Source organism: Carassius gibelio, chromosome A18 (assembly GCF_023724105.1).
Source record: "Carassius gibelio isolate Cgi1373 ecotype wild population from Czech Republic chromosome A18, carGib1.2-hapl.c, whole genome shotgun sequence".
Lineage (NCBI taxonomy): Eukaryota > Metazoa > Chordata > Actinopteri > Cypriniformes > Cyprinidae > Carassius > Carassius gibelio.
In genome coordinates, this window is record NC_068388.1 from 11,566,458 (window position 1) to 11,587,789 (window position 21,332).

At 36.8% G+C, this 21,332-nt stretch overlaps 1 protein-coding gene across 2 annotated transcripts; it reads right to left on the reverse strand.

Moving 5' to 3' along the window:
* Positions 1-306: 306 nt before the first annotated feature.
* Positions 307-5,399, reverse strand: LOC127934603 (COUP transcription factor 2-like). 2 transcript variants are annotated; one of them, XM_052532091.1, is made up of 3 exons: positions 4,169-5,399; positions 2,643-3,188; positions 307-1,187 (listed from the first exon to the last, which is right to left on the reverse strand). In XM_052532091.1, exons 1-3 carry the CDS (start codon positions 4,614-4,616, stop codon positions 913-915), a joined length of 1,269 nt encoding a protein of 422 aa, XP_052388051.1. In that variant the 5' UTR covers positions 4,617-5,399; the 3' UTR covers positions 307-912. The 2 variants fall into 2 exon arrangements, with proteins under 2 accessions (XP_052388051.1, XP_052388053.1); XM_052532093.1 differs by having other exon boundaries at positions 2,643-3,170; positions 4,169-5,397.
* Between the last annotated feature and the right edge of the window lie 15,933 nt (positions 5,400-21,332).

Sequence of the window (21,332 nt, forward strand, 5' to 3'; positions counted from 1 at the left end):
TGATAATTTTTGCAGAAAATATTGCTCCTGTATCCATTTTTGGGAATATTGATTTAAGGGTTTCTCTATCAGTTAGAAGAGTGGTATAAGATATTGGAACATTACTAGCGCTCTGGCATTTTGTGTATAGGAGTTTGAAAAAGGAATAAAAATAATCCCTATTGTTCATTAAGGGACATCAAGTGCGCTTGCAGCATTAAGAATAGGCTATATTGCTGTGGATTTAGTTTTAATTCTCGAATTCTCGAAGAAAGTCTTTACATTACTGAACTGTTTTAGAAGAAGCCATGGTTATTAAGGGAGAGAGAGAGAGAGAGAGAGAGAGAGAGAGAGAGAGAGAGAGAGAGAGAGAGAGAGAGAGAGAGAGAGAGAGAGAGAGACCTGCATACGACAGAATTACAGACCGGTTAAGAACCAGAAAGGAGGAACAAAAAATAAATAAAATAAAATAAAATAAAATAAAATAACCGCTATAGATACATGGACACAGGACTTTAAATCAATTTGGAAAAAAAGGAAGTTTTTCCTTCTCTTCTCAATCTTTCCAAATTGTCGCTTAAATGCACTTTATAAGTTTATTGTCCCCGAAAAGATTATGAAAATCCTTGAATATTTTTTTTTGTCTTGCCTTTTTTCCTTTTGTATTAATTTTAGTGAGTTATTTATTTCTTCATTTTTGCATTTATTACAAAAAAACAACAAACAAACACAAAACATTAGAACAAACGGTTCAGAATGACACTGGGAGCAATCTCTGGATTTCGAGGCTTCACTGAATGTCTCAATTTTAAAATTCACAGTCATTGTATGAAAGTCTTTCTTCGTGAAAGTAAACTCGTGTAACAGCCGATTCCTTCTACAAAAAGAAGCGCTAACTATTGTAGTCACAGCCCCTTTGATCATTCCTTCTGCCTACTGAATCGACATGTAAGGCCAGTTAAAACTGCTCCCCGACAGCAACATATCCCTGATGAGGGTTTCAATTGGGGTTTTACCTACCAATCGGACGAAAAATAATTGCTCTATGACCGAGGACGAGACTGTACGGAGAGAGGGCAAGCGCAGTAATAACTTCCCAAATCGAGTTGGCTGGTTGGGATACTGACTCCGAACGTACTCCTCCAGAGCGCACTGGGACTTCTCTTGCAAACTTTCCACATGGGCCACATCTGACAGGCCACAAGCATCTATAAGGAATGGAGAGAAAATCCAATGTTTATTACATCAACTCTACACCTGGACAATCAATTTACAAAAGACAAGCCACGCTAAAGTAACACATACTATTTCACTGAACTGCTATTGCTACTGCTACTGCTATTACGCCAGTATATACACAATGCACATAACAATATATATATATATAATGAAGTGCAAGCGTATTACACCGTGTCTGTTATTATTATTATTATTATTATTATTATTATAAAAGCAATGTACCCTTTAATCCAAAACTTTTAAAACATAGTGAACGACAGCAAACCTTCAAGGCCTTAACTGTTAAAACAACCGTTCCGTTATTATTACATATTTTAAGTTTTGATTTATGTATATGTTTTTGTTGTAGGGAACATTATCTGTAAAGGAAGCAAACCAGTATGTTTACATTCTGGGGCAGTCTTTAACGTGCAACTGGTAAGACTTTCCAGTCATACATTTCCGAGAGAATATATTTGCCATTAAGTTTTAAATCTGTAAACCTTTTTCGCTTTAGTTCTGTGATATACAAATAAAGCAAGGAAGTCAGGGTCATGACCCAGTTCTGGAACGAGCCCAGCATGTGTCTAGGATCCCTAGATCATCCTAACAAAACAACGCACAAAAATGTCTTGTCCCTCGCCACAATAAAGAACAATTAAACAAAACTAGCCACTGGTGTTTATCCCAACGTGAATATATCTAGCAATTTAAACTATCGGCTCCAGTATAAAGCTGGGCTGTTACATGTGTAAACGGAGCATTAGGCCTTTTTCCCTTTCCCACAGCCTCACCCCCTCCCTTCCAGCATGACATCCTTAATATCTGTCATTGCAAATAAATACAAATAATTGACTGCCCTTCAAGATATTATTATGTTTACCTATTGTGAAACTACAACAAAGTATTTAGCATTTCTATAGTTCCGATAATGCTGATTTTCTACAATTATTATTATTATTATTATTATTATAAGGCCTATTATTTATTTTTATTTTTAAAAATAAGACAACGTAGCTATATGCGCTATAGGCAAACATATATTTTCCATTATTTTGAATGTTATAAATAAAATATTTTATGTAGGCTAGGCTATTGCTGACTGTCACAAAATGTTCACCATTTAATATTTTAAAAGAGCTTAAGTGTTAAAATAAATTCTCAAGCGTTAAATTGTATTATATTGACGATAAAATTATGTACGATGACGATGTAAAAAAAAAAAGGAAAAATGTCGGAAGAAATAATTTTCCTAATTTTACTTGCTCATTGAAATTAATATCAGAGTAGGCCTACTGCAACATATCTACACTTACGTGGCTATTACGTGGGTGTATTTTAATAACGTTTACACACATACACAAATTTTCCAGATTATAAAAATAATCCACGTCTTTAAAAACACACCGGAATATAAAACAGAAGTTTAGAAAATGAACACTTACCTGAAGTGAATAAAACGACGGCCTTTAAACAGCTGTATTCAGCAGAGTCAACGTGCAAAGCTTTGAGCTTTTCGACTTGTTCTTGGAAGATCCTAATGTGGTCCATAAAGGCGACCACTCTGTCCGCAGACATAGGGGAGGCATGGAGCCCAGCCGCCGCCAGAAGCGGAGCCACATGGAGCGGCATGGAGCATTGAGCAGCGTTGAGCACAAACAACTCACTCCAGGTCAACCTCAAAAGGGCAACCTGGTCGGTAATTTGAAGGTCTGGGAAGAAGGGAATATTCCTGGCCCACTCTACCGCACTAAACAGCATCCTGGCTGCCAGTTCACAAATGTTCTCGATGCCCATGATGTTGTTGGGTTGCATGCATTGACTGCCATACCGAGAAGTTGGGTATGGCTCCGCTCGTAGTAGTAGAGAGATATATCCGGATAAGTAGGAATGGCAGTGCAGTGGGTCCCCATTTGTCAAGGCGAACTGACCATGGTGTGGCTGTGTGGGTGGCATCCGTCCTCTTTGCACGGCTGCAGTAAAAAGAGAAACTGTAGATATTGATGCTTGAATTCTACAACAACATAACATAGCTTGACCTACTTTCTACTTCACTTAGTGTGATGTTACCACACAATTTGTTTAGAGATCTACACCAACTCCATTAATGCAATCAGTTATGTCACTTGACACGTGCAGGACTTTTAAACTATCAATATGGCCTTCACGATTCTACTTTTAAGTGAAATAAAAATAATAATAATGATAATAAAACACACGATGTGCTCACTATAATGTTCTGCACCGTGCACTGCATAGGCTACACAGAAAATAATTATAATCATTGTTTACTTAACAGAAAAATAGACATAGCACATGTTTAAATTATTGTAATGTATACTTGATAAATAATTTGTGTTTACGTTTCACAGTAGACAACACTAGTCCAGTGAATGCATGCACAAAGAAAGACATGAATGCTAACCCTTAACCTATTTAGCTAACTGTGTATTGAGAATCTGCGAGCGGACTGGGTGTCTGCTAGAACATTTATTCAAATAAATACTAGCAAAAGCGCAACAGTGATTCTTTTTTACTTTTATAACGAAGAAGAGCGATGTACATCTCGGTCGATACGGAGACCCTAGCGTGTGTGTGTGTGTGTGATTTTGACGGTGCCTCTCCACAATCCCTCGCCATAACCGCACGGCATATCTGCAGTGATATTATTAAAAACCAAGACGAATGCCCATATTTTCGTCGCCGAATAAAAGTGGTGATCAATTTAACTTTGCGAACATGTAAAATGCGGAATAGTCGCTTGAGAGGGTGGTCATTATTCGAGCATTACAGGCGCCGAGATAACGCTCAGTCTCGAGCGCTATAGGCGGTTCCTTCGCGTGCTGTGGTCGGGCAGACTGACTGACAGAGAAGAGTCGGGGACAAAACACAGGGGGACGTAGCATGCATGGTTTAATCAGGCTGAATACAAAAGACAAAGACAGCAGTAAAACAACAAAATTCCGAATACCTTCCCGTCTCATGCCAACTTTGAGGCATTTTTTGAGGCGACAGTACTGACACTGATTGCGATGGTGCTGGTCAATGGGACAATTCCTGTTGGCACGGCATGTATACGTGAGGTTCCTCCGTACGCTCCGTTTGAAAAAGCTTTTACACCCCTCGCAAGTGAACTGGCCATAGTGTTTGCCGCTGGATTTGTCCCCGCAAACCACGCACTCTATGTGCTGTGGTTGCTGCTTTTCCGTCGTCTGGTTCGTCGGGGTGGACTGTGTGTTGTTGTTCGGGGGTCCTTGAACGGGTGTCTGAGGGGTCGGAGGGGCAACCTGAGAGGCCGTCAGACCCAGCTGGCCTGGTTGAGGGGTTGGAAGGGTTAGTCCTCCTTGGGCTTGCGATGAGAGGGTGCCCTGGGTGTCGGCCACATCGTCCTGGGAGCCTCTCCACGCTACCATTGCCATATCTATCAGTCAACGTTAAAAAAAAAAAAAACTTTTTGTTCCCCGTTTTTGGTTTCGGAATGCTTTGTTTCAAAAAGCACGGTGCCTTAATCACTTAGGAAGGTGAAATAAATAATTCAGGATCTGCACGGTCGGTTAGAGTCTGGATGTCCGTTCAAAGTTGCGCACTGACGACAAACAGCAGTCTATTTCTTGACTGAAACAGCGTTAACGTTACCTGGCATGTGGTTAAAACCGAAGCAAAGAAAAGCCGAATAGCACCCTTGCTCTAAGAGGCCAAGTCCAGGGGCACTTGCAGTCATCCATCCAGTAAAACCATCAAGACAAAAATAGGAAATAAACACGGCGGATGAAGATACGAACAGAGCAGGACAGACAACTTCACGTGTGTAGCGATGATCAGAAACACGCAGATTTCAAAGATACTTGCGACACGCGAGAAGTTCCAGCGTAAAGTCTTGAAGAAAACCAACAACTGGCAAAAAAAAAGGGAAAAAAAATAAAAAATAAAAAAACAATCGCTTCTTCCTTTTCTTCAGATGAGGTAGCGCTAGCAGCCGCGCGCAGTTGCAGCCTGTGCTCGAGTCAAATATGAAGTCAACTCTCCGGCAAGCAGGACTGATAATAAAACAAAAAGATCACAACCTACCGAACCTCCTTCATGCGCGGAAAAATAATAAGAGAGAGGACAGAGAATCAAAGTGATCAAATATGTTAAAAAGGGGGAGGTTAGGAAGTGACTGCGATTTGTAGGCGCTGGGCTGGCAGAATGCGTTCTCTCTGATCAGCTCACTGAGCTCTCTATATAGTGAACTTTGACACGACTGCTGCAACTTAGCACACGTTACCATGGAGATGAGTTGCCATATATGGAAAGTGACTGTGTTTGACTGGTCAGAGCTCACGGACCTCCCCCTGAACCCTATTGGCTAGTCGGCACTTGTGCTACTTGGTTCTTTGCCAAAGCCAGGAATAAGGGTCGAGGAGCCGCTTGGTCCTAAAGAGAGTATGTGTACACAGTTCGATGGAAAATAATCGTAATAGCCTACGTGTTCATTATTTTTTATTTATTGGAAATAAAAACACAACTGACATATCTTTTAAAGCTGCTGTCCACAGCACATAGGTCGGAGGCTTTTCGGAAATCAATATAATGCTAATTTAAATATATGTAATAAAAACGCTACTTATGTGACCACACAATGACAAATATCTCCGTCATAATGGTATTTTTTGCCATTTAGATTTTTGATTTTTCAATGTGTGTTACATGCATTGAATGCCTTTTGTATAGACTGGCCGCAACGTAGCCTATATGATTTAGTCAGTTTCATTAATCCATTTATCCGCTTTAACGTCTAGTTATAAATCAGGAAACTGCATAGAATTTATCAAGTCAATAATGTACTGACAAATATATTTAAAACAGAGACCGTCCACGAGGGAACAAGTAATTTAGGGGAGAGGCTAAATGCGAGTAGGCTACTTACATTGTAATCAAGACATATGTCAAAGATATAGGCTATGCGAAACTCTACTTTGTCAGCAATAAAGAAAGAAAGAAAAAAATCCAATATAAAATATATAAATATATTATATATAAAATATATAAAAATAAAATCAAGAGTAAGAATTTGTGCAAGCTATGTTTTGTTTTTGTGCATTTGTTTAATTTGATCAGAACTTCAATAGCTTATGTTGAATTGGATTTATATAGCATATCAATCAAATAAATTAGTCTTAAAATAACGTATTACGTGTACTATAGTTCTTATATGTAAGTCGACTGACTTTACGTGGTTATACCTTCACAATCTAAAAAAAAAGAAGAAAAAAAAATATTTGATGATTACAGAAGTGTATACCGTTATCCACACAATTTACAGTCATACATGCGGAAACCAGATACGCTACTGCATTCAGCGTGTTCTCATAGCCAAACAAAAATATAGCCTACTTTTAGGATTGCTGTGCTTTTAGGGCCTTGGCATGCTAAAGCTATCTTACTCAGTGAAGTTGATAAAAGATCACATAACTTCCTCGAGATAGATAAATAAATAAATAAATAAATACAAATAAAATCTAAACATTAAACAATCATTCAAACATAAGATGAATGGTGCTCATTGAGAAGGCAGAAGCCCAGAAGTCGTACGTTAATTGCCCTATTGGGAGCCTCGACGTGGTCAAATGAGGTATCTCCGTTTCCGCTCCTCGGGTTATAAGTCAGATCACATTTTTTTTTTTCGAAAGCTCGGTTGTTGTAATCTACTTTCTGTATCACCATACAGAGTTAAATCAGAGCATATGCTGCCTCAGAGTTAAAAAAAAAAAAATGCTGAAGACTAGACGTACAACAGTATATGGGCGCCCCCTGGCGTTAGGATTATTTCTTGCCAAACTCGCTTTTAAGGTGGAAGAGCCATCTTAAATGGAATCTTCATCGGTCGCTCGGCTCTCACTTACACCAAAGTAGCATGCGCCTATTTTAATCTGATTAATGCTTTTGAGATTTCCCTCTAATTGACTTGGACGTTGCAGAGGTGCACTTTTACGTCTTTTCCACACATTTTCCACACAGTGTTGTTCACGCACGGGAGTAGCTACTGCAGCGTTTCGGTTATTTTTGGCCAGTTTTTTGAAACGATCAAAAGTGAGCACCGTACCTCATCTCTGACCATTCAAAAGCCTGTATGTGAACAAGACAGCCGAAAGTAATAGGCTACCGCAGACGTAAATTATATCGTACGATGCAAAGTGGATTTTACCCCCAAGATCAAGGTAAGTGTCCATGTTTTCACACTTTAACTTCCAAATTCAAGGATGTCTCAATTTTTGTTTTCGTTTCTGTTTTTTTAAGCAAGAATACGACTAGTAAAGACGCATAGAGAGACATGCATGCAACACACCAGCATCAGTTCTTAAATATCAGCAAAATTACTGACAAAGATAAAAGAAAGAAAGAAAAATGAAATAAAATAATGCGGACCAACTTGCAATGCTTAGGCTATTGAATGGACAAAGTTCCGCTCAAGGATGCGTTTGATACAATGTTCATATTTATATTATTTTAATTATTTTTTAATAAATTCACACAAAACAGTCAGGTTGACTTCAACATACACATTCCAAATAATATGTACATGCTAAGTGAGGTTTGATTCTCAACAAAGCCCGAACATACCAAATGCGTATAATGCTGATTCGTCTTCCCCGTGATGCATCCTCTCCTATATGAAAAATATATGTCTTCTCGTACTGTGCGATTTAACCCTCGGTTTTTCCACTGACGGATTTAGACACAAAAATGCGTCTCTCTGTTTATTTGAATGATTACAAAAACTTTAGGCAGGGGGTAAAAAGACAATCCGACAAGCAAAATCGGTCAAACTTTTCTGCTACGCTTAAATCACGTTAATATTTAGTAGTAGCCTACATATCCTAATAGAAGGACAGTCGTGTTGATGACTTTGAAGATAGTGAGTTTGTTGTTGTTGTTGTTGTTGTTAAAAATAAATAATGATATTAATAATAATAATAAAAATAAAAAATAAAAATAAAAAGAGAGAAAGTGCTCCTGTGCGTCTTTTTCTTTTCCACAGAAGGTAAACAGCCTCCTCAGCGCAGCTGCATTGTGTAGGCTGTGTGACTGGGGGAGGGAGGGAGGGAGAGGGGGGTGAAGTCAGGAGAGACACCTGTCTCTTTTTGTGCAAAGTAGTAACAGTGATATGCCTTTGTTGTTTTTCAGTGGTTAAGTCCAAAGTGAGGACTTTATTAGATCAATGAACTGACGCAATAAACCTTTACCGATATGCAAATATTATTTTAATATGTCATTAAGGTAATGAAGAGACACAATCATACATCTATAAGAATGCGAGAAATCGCAAAAAAAAACAAAAAAAAAAAACGCCAGCAATCGAGTAAAGTGAATCAATTTGCACTTAAAAATAGCCTGTAATCGGTGGTTGCGCTGAAGGAACTTCCACGTTGAAAGTTGTTCACGAGCAACTGCATATTATGCAGTAATATGCAAGCAAATTCGTTCTGGCATCTATCATTATAAAACGCACTGCAAAGGAAAGAGTCCTCACACACAGGGCTCAGCGTGCGTCCACACACACACAATAGCGCTCCCCCATCGGGACCTCCATCGATTAGGACGAGACACTACACTAAATATTTACTGATCACACACAAATAGCAGGATCTTTAACAATTTTCCATGGCTGGGACGTGAAGAAAGGGGTAAATCACTTAATTATTGTTTGTGAAGTACGCGACTCCTGCAAGAGGAGTTATAAGCGAATGAATCGTTTGAAAATCCAAACTCAGTCATCAGCCGACTACATATTAAACTAGACGTTGAACCTTAAAAGACCCAGCTAAACTTTGCTTGATTTACTATATCCTAATATATAAAATTGCATATAAGAAAATATACTCCCCCCCCCCCCCCCCCCCCCACTGGACACCCCCCTTTTTTAACACTCACAGTAGATTTATTTTGTTCATATTAAGCCGTGGACATTAGTAATCCTCAAAAGCTTTGCGAGCGCAGGTTTAGGCGCAGGTGTCTATTGCGCTGTGATGCGTTGGAAGAGGAAAGTTCACCCTAATCTTATCGCTGCCTTCACCGAATCCTTCAGGCAAGAGATAGAGGCAATCTGACCCTCGGGTCACTGAGATCCCGGCTTGATTAACCCCTACAGACCCGGTACGGCTCAAAGGTTAACCAGGCTAATCAACATGAGGAGACTGATTAAGGCGAATCAGAATTCAGAAATACATAAATAGCCTATGACTTATTATTTAAAAAGAAGAAGAAAAAAATCTAAATATTACCGAAAACAAAAAGTACATCAAAGTCATTGGACATCATGCTAGTAAAGGACGTACATATCTAGGCTATATTTCATATTTATATTGCATATTTCAAGATGATCACATTGCACGAAAACGTAACTTTATTATTATTATTATTATTATTATTATTATTATTATTATTATTATTATTATTATTATTATTATTATTTCTGATGAATGCTTATGTTGGGTTGAACCTGTGGTTGTCCTGCATGGGAAGCCACAGCACTGCATTGTGTCTCTTAATTGAAGGATTGAAAACGACTGGATAAGACGGTGTGGTTTAAAACGTGTCCAAACGAGCAAGTAATAAACCTGTCAGCTGGTGTGGTTGCAGTCTATATAGCACATCTGTTGTAAAGCATTTTTTGATATTTTGCAGTAATTGGCAATAACAATTCTCTTTGCCAATACATCAATACAGTTGCGTTTAGCAGATTTTATTTATTTTACTAGATGTAAAGGATGCACTATCAATTTATTTTCAGACTGATTCCACTTGTAAACATGTAATGTGTGCACACATCTGCATTTCTTGTAATATTTAACATTTTTATATTTTCCATAACCTACTAGAATCTTAAATTTGAGTATAAACAACAAAAATGTTTATAATGCTACTGAACATTTTATTTTATATAAACTAATTAAGTATAAGCAACATAAATGTAAAGCTTTTTTTTTTTTTTAAATACACCAGCCTCAAAAAGTCAGTAGCTAACGGAAAAAGACTAAACCTATCAACTTGCTGACAGTCTAAAATGTACATGACAGGTAACATTAAATTTTTTCATAATCTAAATATATGTGGATGTGCTCTGAACTTTCACTTAAGCAAATACAGATTATGCGTGCTGGCACTATATTCAATTGAACATGCAATTTTATTATTAAAAAGGGAGAAATACACTGGGAAAATCTGATTATGATTATTCTCAATGCATTAATCCAAAATAATACAGAAAACTTCTGAAGTATTTTCTCACGCAATCCTGCCTTTTTATTGTTTGTCATTTAAATGGATCTAAAAAAACTCCCCTTGCCATATTCTTCCAACTCACTGAAGAAAATCTCATATCGGTTATGGGCAAATTGAATAGGATTATGGCTTTATTCTCTTCAGAAGCTTGGCTCTGTGCCCAGATATGGTGTAATTTGTTCAGCATTACCTTCAGTCTTAAAACAGCACCATTGGCCTGGGAATTCAGATGACTTACTGCTTCTTCACAGGACAAGAAGCTCCTGCTATGAATTTCACTCTTTAAGAAAAGAGCATGGACTAACTGTTGCCTCTGTCAATTAAAAATAAATCTTATGATATTATAGCTTATAGAATACAGCCTAAACTTCAAAATGTAACTTTCAATGTCCTTTTCTTATTTCTTATAGCGTAGCAATAATACCAGACTGCAGGGAGACAGAAGGGATACTCGTGACCTTTCACACAAAGTGTTGTAGTGGAATTAACTGTACTACAGTATCAAATATAGTTTCCACAGTTATAGCAGCAGTATAAAGTATATACACGCAAAGCATCTGAATTTATACAGGCAAAAAGTCAATTTAATACACTTACTTAATCAGAGTTTTGTCTATTGCATTCTTATGAAAATACCTTTTGCTGTAAGTGTGTGTACAAGTCTCTGTGTGATTGATTCGTTCAGTGGTGCAGGTTACCCTCTCCCTGTCTATTTCTGTTTGCCCTAAGGCCCAATCTAAGCAGCCAGCAGAATCATGATAGATCCGAGTTCGATTCTCCAATGATGGATTACAGTGTCAATTTAAACAGCAAAAGCTTAATTTGTTTAAATAATCTCTTCATAGACTGAATGGCAAACTTCCATTTTCCACTTCACAAGTCAAAAACCCTGTGTTACAAAAAAGTGTGATGCTAATAACATGTACATGCATGCTATATTTATGTATGAATGTTATTATTGTTCATTTATTTTATTTTATCTTTAATAATCATCATATTCTTTTTAAATAGATCCTTTGTTACATTTAAAACCACTTTACACACCCTAAATAAAATCAAATAAGGTAACAGACAACATAGGTGTAAAAATAAGTACAAGTGTCCTAAGTGTTTACTAGAAAACTGAAACACTAATGCATAGTAGTTTTGTAGTAGTTGACAACTTAAACTATGATCAACTGTCCGAAACTCTAGGTAGAATACGACGTTCTGGCAGACTAGCTGTGTATTGTCTCAGACCTCTGCAGGACTGTGACGAAGGCAGAGGACATGGCCGCTGTGGGAACTGATCGAATACTGAGTGGTGACGTTGACATCAACACCAAACGCCTGACGGGACGAGAAACTTCATGCAAAGATCCCACAATGACAAAGCAGGGAAGGTAGGCTTTAATGTATGCCTTTGACCTACTGGAGCAACTAACCTGTAATGGATTTTTTTTATAGGCAAAAGACTACAAACTGCTTGAAGTCAACTACATCCATATTGTAATTCTGCAAATAATGTTATGATGTATGATTAAATAATGCAACCGAACAAGACATAGCACTGTATCTTTCTAGTGAATGATGCAATGAAATAAATTCTTTTCTTGATGACAATAGTAGAAATGTGTAATTTTCAACTGTACAATTCTACAAAAGCAAGTAAATAAACATGGCTCCTTTATGCATGTTGTTTGTATTTATTGCACATCTACAGTATCTATCTATCTATCTATCTATCTATCTATCTATCTATCTATCTATCTATCTATCTATCTATCTATCTATCTATCTATCTATCTATCTATCTATCTATCTATCTATCTTTAACATCGGTAATCAGCATAGTTATTTTACAGGCAGGTATGTAAGGAGTATATATTTAGCTATGAGGGATTTGTCCTCATACCTTTCTTATGAAATCTACAGCATTCCCGTTATGAATATAACCTTTAATGAGAAATGTGTATTTGAAAATCGCTGGTTGTAGGGCAGCTCTAAATCTTCATTTAATGTGGAGCTGTACGAGCTGTAACTGGCATTTTTATTGCAAAAATTACCATAAAAGTTTCCATTTCTTTAGCTGTTATGGACAATTATAGATATATATTATTTTCCACATATATTCTTCTGCATTTACTTTACCAGTCTGGATTTAATCACTGGCCACTAGACTAAACCCAAGTTATTAGGGAATATAAATGTTTTCAAAAGTAATCAAAGAGCCAAAGCAGAAGAAAGGAGATGAGAAAGACAGACGGAGAGATGGAGAGAAAGAGAGAAAGAGATTCAGACTGCGTATTTGCTGTCTGTAATTGAAAGCAGCTTGTTTTCTAATGTGGCCTTCCGAGAAGTATTTTGAGATATTATGAAAAGTATCTTTATATAAAAGGTGGTTAAAACAAATGTTTGGGAATACCTGATATTGAACCACAGTCTTCAGAAATGTATTTAGCCTAAGTTTTTCATGAAAGCATGTGGGAGTAACCTATGCACACATATCTTTATTTAATCCTTTACCAAAATGGATTCTCACAGTTTAATTATTTGAGTTTTGGAGTAAGTTATGTGTGTTATGGTACGTTTGAAACAAAACGGCTGAACTGCTAATGCTACTTTCACAGTACTAGATAAGACTTGAAAACAAACAAAAACTGTGTGCAAGAATAATGTCATCGACATCACAGATGACCTTGTCACTCAGCTGATCCAGATCTTGCAATTAATTTAGTCTTCAAAGTTAAAGAAATAACAGCAGACACAACACTGATAAGTATTCATTGCTTTCAACATAGGGCCATACATTTGAATTTTAAATTCAACTAACAAATTAAGTTTTTTATATACACAAACACTCTTTTTTTGAGAGAGAGAGAATACTGAGATAATTCATTATTGCTAAATACAAAAAAAGGTTAAGTAACTAATTAAATGATGTAAATAAAACAAACATCATGAGAGTACTTTTTAAAAGAAAGTATTATTCTAGTCTGCCAAATTTGCAGAACGCTAAATATGCAGGCAATATACATACATTCATATATATATATATATATATATATATATATATATATATATATATATATATATATATATATATATATATATATATATATATATATATATATATATATATATATATATATATATATATATATGACCCTGGACCACAAAACCAGTCTTAAGTGTCAAGTTTTAGAAATTTAGATTCATACATTATACATCTATACATCTGAAACCTGAATAAATAAGCTTTCCATTGATGTATGTTTTATTAGGATCAGAACTATTTCAAAATCTTGAATCTGAGGGTGCAAAAAAATCTAAATACTGAGAAAATTGCCTTTGAATTTGTCCAAATGACTTCTTAGCTATGCAAATTACTAATCAAAAATTACTTTCATAAAAGTTTTGATATATTTACAGTAAGAAACTTACAAATATCTTCATGGAACTTTCATGGATCTTTACTTAATATCCTAATGAAAAATCAATAATTGTGACCCATGCAATGTTTTTATTTTTATTTTTTATTATTTAATTAATATATATATATATATATATATATATATATATATATATATATATATATATATATATATATATATATATATATATATATATATATTTTTTTTTTTAATTAAATATAATTTAAATATACCCCAGCGACTTAAGACAGGTTTGTGGTCCAGGATCAGAGAGTGTGTGTGTGTGTTTGTGTATGTGTGGGTGTATATATATATATATATATATATATATATATATATATATATATATATATATATATATGTGGAGATAACTAAGCAAATAAATAGCTAGGGCAAAATAAATAAACCACACACACTGGCAATGGTAAGGCAGAGAACATTCAGCACAAGATTTAATGAGTGATGAGTTGTTGTGGTATTTGCAACACAGCCAAAAAAGTTTAGCTATGTTCAGGAAGCATGTGAAGTGTCTGCAGTCAAAAAAACGTTGTCAAACAAGATTTGGGATCAATTACCCAGACAGAGAGTGTAATGTTTATGTGAGCCCCCTGACAGAAGCGGTGTCCGGGTAAACTTCAGCTGCAGGCCCTGAAGTGCTCATGTAACTGGCTCTTGAGGTTTTCTCTAAGGACGTTTGTTTCGTCACCTCCATTAAAGGCTGTTTGGTCCCAACAACGTAGTACTACTCTGCTTCCTCTGGACCTGAAGGAAGAGGTTTAAAATACAGGACACTAAATTAGGCTGTGACATGTCATTTCTCAGGTTTGATGACAGAAATAAGATTATTAAGTTCTGAAAATAGTGTGTTTTCATATTAAAGGAGCATATTTGTTGTGATATGTATATAATTTTCTTAAATTAACTGAAGCTTTTTTTATCTTTAAGGCAAAATAAAGCTGATGTAATGTGATAGCTAATTAATAAATAATGTCTTACAAAGTAGAGTTCTGGTTCCTCCTGGCAGAGGGCCAAATTTAACTCTTTAATATCAGCGTTTTTATTCTGTGCAGTGGTAAGAGTTTCAACACGACCAAATTTGTTCTAATGTCACCATAAGGATGGAGGTTCTGATGTTTCATTCAACATTCAATAATGCATTCAAAAATTATTATTATTATTTTTTAGATGTCCATTAAGATATTCTTAATAATCCACAGTCTTTGACCTTGGTTTTTAAATGGTCCAGGTATGTGTGTGCACACCTTTTAAGGCCACAATACATGAATGGTAAGTAGTGCCTGAAGCAATGTATGAAGAAGTGCAAAAGACATAACAATATAAATAAATATATCGGCCGGATTTCTCACAAAACACAACCAGATGTTCCTACCTTTTACATTTTTTCATACATTGAGGCTTCTTTCTAAAGACACAACTTTTCAACACATTTTCACCTATTGCACTATTTGAAGGAAATCTTTCCAACAGAACTTTAGAAAAAAAAGAAAAAAAAAAACAGTCAGAGAGTTGCGCCTCACTAAAAGTCTCTCCTCATATGGTAAGTTGCAAACAAAAGCATCTGCATTCCATTCAGCAAGAGTAAGAGGTGTGAATGTCAGAGAGACAGGACACTGGCTCAACACTTATAACATGTCAAGGAAACACTGTTGTACTGCTGCACACTCTCAGAAGAAACGTTACAAAAGCTTTCACTGGGGCCTTATCTTTTCAAAAGGCACACCTTTGTACCTAAAGAGTCCCTATTGGTACCTTAAAGATACATATAAGTACCTAAAGTGTACATATTAGTACCTAAAAGGTACAAAAGTGTACCTTTCGAAAAAGGTATTGCTCCAGTGACAGCTTTTGTACCTTTTTCTCCCACGAGAGTGCATGGTTTAAATACTACACGGTAGAGTGTGTGAAAAGAAACCGCATTTTCTGTTGTTATTCACTGCTTGATCACAAACTAAGCACACTGCTTTTGTTCAGCTAAAGTGCTTGACAGAGCAAAGCATTATAACATTTATCCAGTCACAATGTAACCCAAAGTTTCACAACAGTTACGCTTTAGGATTTTATTTTTAAACACACAGGAAAATCAAGCATGATTTCCACATACAATACACTATGTCAGGCCAAAGACAGTGATTGTATGCGGTAAATCTTTACAAGGTTGAATGATAACTCTCCAGGCAACAGTTGAACATTGCAGCACATAATGTAAAATATTTTGCTTTGGTTTCAGAAAATTGAATCTGTGGTTCACCTCAAAGGGCCTCACAGTGTGGACTTCCTATACTATGAGCAACTTTTATGGTTCCATGGGATTCCTACTTCTTCTAAATGACTCAATATACAATGGGACTACAGCATATAAAACAATTTTGGATACTATAAAAGACTTTCTATACCAGTGAGCTAGACAAATGGTCATATGTAATCTTTAAAAAAAGGACAGACAGAAATTAGGGTTGCATTTGAAATATATACTATGTAATAAAAATAAATTGTAGAGTTGAGCTGCATGATTTTGGGGAAAATAAATGTAATAGCAATTTTTCCAGATAAAAAAAAATGTTATCACAGTAAAAAAATGAAATAAACAAAAATAATAATCACACACACAATGGATCAATGGAAATAAGATCACAGTTGCTGATAATTTCCAGAGCTTTAACATTATGAAACAAACTAAAAATACTGCAAAAAAGCCAAAAGCGTCCACTTGCCTTTTCAGAATGTATTATATAACACCAAAGCCAAGTGAAGAGAATAGCACTGCAGGAATATTGTTTGAGTTTGAAGGAATGCAATCTCCTCTTTAGTCCCAGTTAATGTTCACAGAGCCGTCACTTCAAAGACTCCAACAGATCTAACCCCACAAACAAGGTCCAAGCTTATCAGATGCCTCAAAAAAGGACCTATTGCACTGTCTAGCAACATCCCAAAACACGGCGTGACCTAAATTTGTGTGGTGCAGCTAGCGCACTGAATCAGATGGACCATTATATCAAAGTCACCAAAGCTCATTAGACTAGAATGATCAGTTTAGACATTGCAGTCTGACCCAAAACAGTCCCTGATCGGTGGCACTCATTACTGCTCTTGGAAGTCCTAACACATCAGGTCATGCACCGGCTAATCTCTCCCTCAGCATGCCTGACGCTCCTATCTGGATCTGAGGACTCCAGGGGACGCATGAAGAGGACCAGATTACATACCTTTTGTGTAAATTGTACAGACACAAAATAATTATAATCCCTTACGCAACTTATGTCTGAAGTTTTTCCTGTTCCGTCCTTTTTTCAGAGCATTGGATAAATGAGTATAGGGTGTCTGCTTGGCCCAGGTTAGTCTAGAATTTTCTTTATGAATGAAACATAAGCAGAGGAAACACAGCTGACAAGGGTGCGGCTGTTACGCCATGTTTGAAAACCAGGTTTCTGTCCCCCTTTTTTTCCTCTTTCCCATGTCAAGCATCATGCTAGCAAAGTGCTCACATTCATCCAATTCCTATTTACCCATGTCAGACAATTCCTGAACTTGCACCCCCCCCCCCCCCCACCAACACATAAGCCCTGGCTTAAATTACAGGTAGGGTTGATACTAATTAAAGTGCAGTCTACATAATGAACATCTGGGAAGTCAGCAATCTTTCCAAAGGTAAACAGTGAAATGACCTTATTAGCTGGGTGTGTTTGGGTTCTGCATGAATAAGGTCTGTTTGCACTTTGCCAGCTTCCTCAAATAATGAACTCAGGTGTCAGTGACTAATAGAATCTTCTTGTGAAGTTAATGCAGGCTAGTTTTGCTATTGTATGCATGGCTAACATTCAAATACCATTCTATTTTAATATGATGCAGGAAGAAACCTAATAGAGTTCACAATACCTACTTGTATATCAAAAACCGAAAATATTTGAAAGCATACGTCCAATGTGTCCCCTTTCATTGAATAAATGTGCAGACTCACACTTTAAAAATGTGATTAAACAACAGGCTGGTGTTAGCATATCTACAACACTATGTAGCTTTGGGCATTGACCTGCAAATGCAAAACATTGTACTGCATTCCATCACAGTGACTCTCTCACATGTAATTACTTCCACATTAGACCCCTCTCTCTCTCACTCTCCTTCATGAAAGCAGATCCCCTCTGACATCTCCAGGAATATAGCCATGTGTTAGCAATGCACTTATGTTACCCTCGCATTGGCACAGAATTCCGCTTCACTGCACGTCTCTTCAAAACAACTGTGCGCTGTACTGCCCCTTCCTTATGTCTGCAGAATCGATTTGAGACACAGAAGCTAAACCTTCCACTGATGATCATTTCTCATCTCTCCTCTCTTTATAGGGGCCCGGAGTGTTCAGCAAAACGTGAGGTGGCTACATTCCAACTATTAATGAGGTAAAAACAGTTAGACCAAAAAGTTGTTTCATAGTTATATTAAGGATGGGATCTAATATATATATATATATATATATATATATATATATATATATATATATATATATATATATATATACACAAACATAATCACAGACAGAAAGTCATTATTCAGACCAAAGTCAAACCAAATAAGGCTTTCAAACCCATTGGATTGCTCCAAATACGAACAAGCTGAGACAGGGGTGTAAAAAAAAAATAAACCCTGATAAAAATCGCATTGCTATATAAAACCATATAATACATTTTAATATCTCCCTGCCTTGCATGAGAAAGCAGAAGAAATGGAGGCAGGTGAGACTCCTGCTGTGGGCAGGTACAGTGCCAAGACTCCAAGCTCGCTTTAACATTATTTCTATGAGGCATATAAAAGTTCTTTATCACTTTGTCATCCTGGCAACGAGCTTGCTAAGCTCAATTCTATACCTTCAGCATATATGAGAGCCTGCTTTGTTTCTCGCGTCACCTTACTTTGCATCGTGTCTGCGGTTCTGGGCTCGCCAGGGGTCCGGGTTTGTGGTGTTATACAAGACAATGCTTTGTGTACACCATAATGCCTCCTCCTGTTCGACTCAAGGTGAAAATAACAGAACAAGCAGTCAGCCCCATTATTATAATATCAGTTTACATATCCAGGGCACAAAACAACGAGGGCCATTTCATCAAGCTAATTGCCTGTGTGTGAGAGGGAGCAAACTTTTTCTCTATCTCTCGGTTATGAAGCCTTTTTCTTAATCACAAATAGAGCCCTTGTATCCCAGAAGGACTTGCATTGTAATTTACAACTGAACCACAGAGCAAAGCTATCAATCTTTCCCAGACAGTTTTTCGTCTCCCTAATTCTCTCTTTTTTTTTTTTTCTTCCCACTATATGGCTGTGTTGAAAGCGTTGATGGGTCAAGAAACAGGACGGCATAGCTGAGTTTTTCCACAGAGCCACACTCTGAAATGCTGTGTCTGACAGAGGCAAACCACAAGAGTCAAGGCCTTGGCACAGTTAGCTATGAGCAAAGGCCAAACACTCTGGCCTTCACAAGCTCCTGGCAGCAAAAAGCCCTCGAGTGAAGGACCTCTGGAGCTTGAGTGATCATTCTCTGAACTTACATGTCGTACAGACCAACATTTTCTCCAGATAGGGCAAGCGGGGGTAGTTAACAACTGTGAGCCCGTGTTTAAGTTTAATTTATTCAGCATTGGGTTGTGCACTACAAAAAAAGGTCACTTGTAGCCTTTCTAAGCCTTGGACTTGACTTGCCCATCTCTCAATCACTAATGCTCATATCAAAGCCTGGGAGAGATTTAAAAAAGGGACTGGACTGATCCCACATTCCTCCATGCCAAGTGTCACCCACTCAGAGACACACCCTGTCCCTCCCCCTTCCCTTTAATGACGAGTCTTGTCGTTAATGAGTTAATGCGAAAACTCTCAATGTCATCGGCAAAGATAAGAAGGAAGAAAGCAGTGCATTGTACACATAATGACAGACCCAAGATGTCACGGGTCAGCCATGTTAAGAATGTGTGCGCCCAATCATCTACTGATCCTTATCTGGCTGGCCTGCAGCTAACCAAGACATGGGCCCGATCAGGGGCGCTGATGAATGAACAATGGGGCCCGTGGATTGTTCTGCCATCACATGATGACATAACCAATCAATATATGAATTATCCAACAACTTATTGGGCCAGATGCATGAAACATATTTGGTGCTAGGCTTGTGGGAACTATATTTAGTTATTGAAAAGAAAAGGGAAAGGAGGAGTATGACCTTACAGTGAACCGTATGAACTGTTGTTACCCACCATCGTCAGATCATTGTTACTGTTATTCAGAAGCATGCAGACTGCTGGTAAACAGCTCATAACAACTGTTATGGTTGGATGTGCCTTGCAGTAAACTCTATAATAATAAACAAAAATGTACATGATTTTGACTGTTGCAATGGTGCTAATAAGCAACTAATTCATAGCCAAAATTTGGTCCTTAAAATAAAGTGTAACCAGCTGTTTTATGCTTGTGCTTTAAATAAATAAATAAACAAATAAAAATATACATAATTTTTATAAAACAATTCAACATAATTTCTGAAAAACGCTCTAATCAAGCTTAGGCATATTTTATTAATACAATTAAACTTTAGATTATTTACCCAAAGTAAATGTGAAAAAAGCAAATGTGGATATAATTCTCTCTTTTTTCAATACTTCTATTGATCAGTTTATTATGTTTCAAAATAATATTAAATAATACTAAATATTAAACATATAAAAAACGTGATGGGAGGTTGAAAATATGCTGCATATGGTTCATATGACCCCAAAATAAGTATATTCAAATAAATTCAAATGTTAAATCTATAGCACTAGCCAACTATTCAAATGACTGAAATCCAGAAAGATGATTAAAAAAAAAAAAAACAGAAAAGGCTAGATAAAATTAAAATTACTGACAGCTGATATAATATATCAGTTATACTACATATATAAACCAATAGCACTTGTATGATGTCACTACTTAGGGGCAGAGCAATATGTCTGGGTGAGACAACAATTTATGTGCATTCTTACATAATGACCAGATCATGAATATTTCACATTTTACCACTAAAGGAGTTTGACTATGTAAATTATGTTCTGTTTATGGTGACAAATTATGGCTTTGCATGGCATAAAGCTCACAACCTGAAAAGGTTAAGAGGATGAATTCCAGCTGTCAGTGACATCATAAAACCTGACAAATTGTATTATAACAGTCAGTGAAATCCACACCACCGAGGCGCTCTTTTTTTTCTGTCTTGTCTCAGATTCAGGTCTCTGGCTCAGCCTGCCAACTTAGACAATAGGGGCCCTGCCAAGTCCAGTGGCATTTTGTCTGGTTGTACATTATCTGAAATCAAATGCTCTATTCTGCTCCCACCACTACACATGGAACAATCAGCGCTGATGTGGGAATGCCTGTAATTCACACAATAGGACGTTGACATTTATACCCAGCATAGGGGGG

Coding starts and splice junctions, on each gene's coding strand:
- LOC127934603 (XM_052532091.1), bottom strand. CDS start 4,616: ATGGCAATGGTAGCGTGGAGAGGCTCCCAGGACGATGTGGCCGACACC. Junction 3,189..4,168: donor AGTTGGCATGAGACGGGAAG/GTATTCGGAATT, acceptor CAATATCTACAG/TTTCTCTTTTTACTGCAGCC. Junction 1,188..2,642: donor CGTCGTTTTATTCACTTCAG/GTAAGTGTTCAT, acceptor CATTCCTTATAG/ATGCTTGTGGCCTGTCAGAT.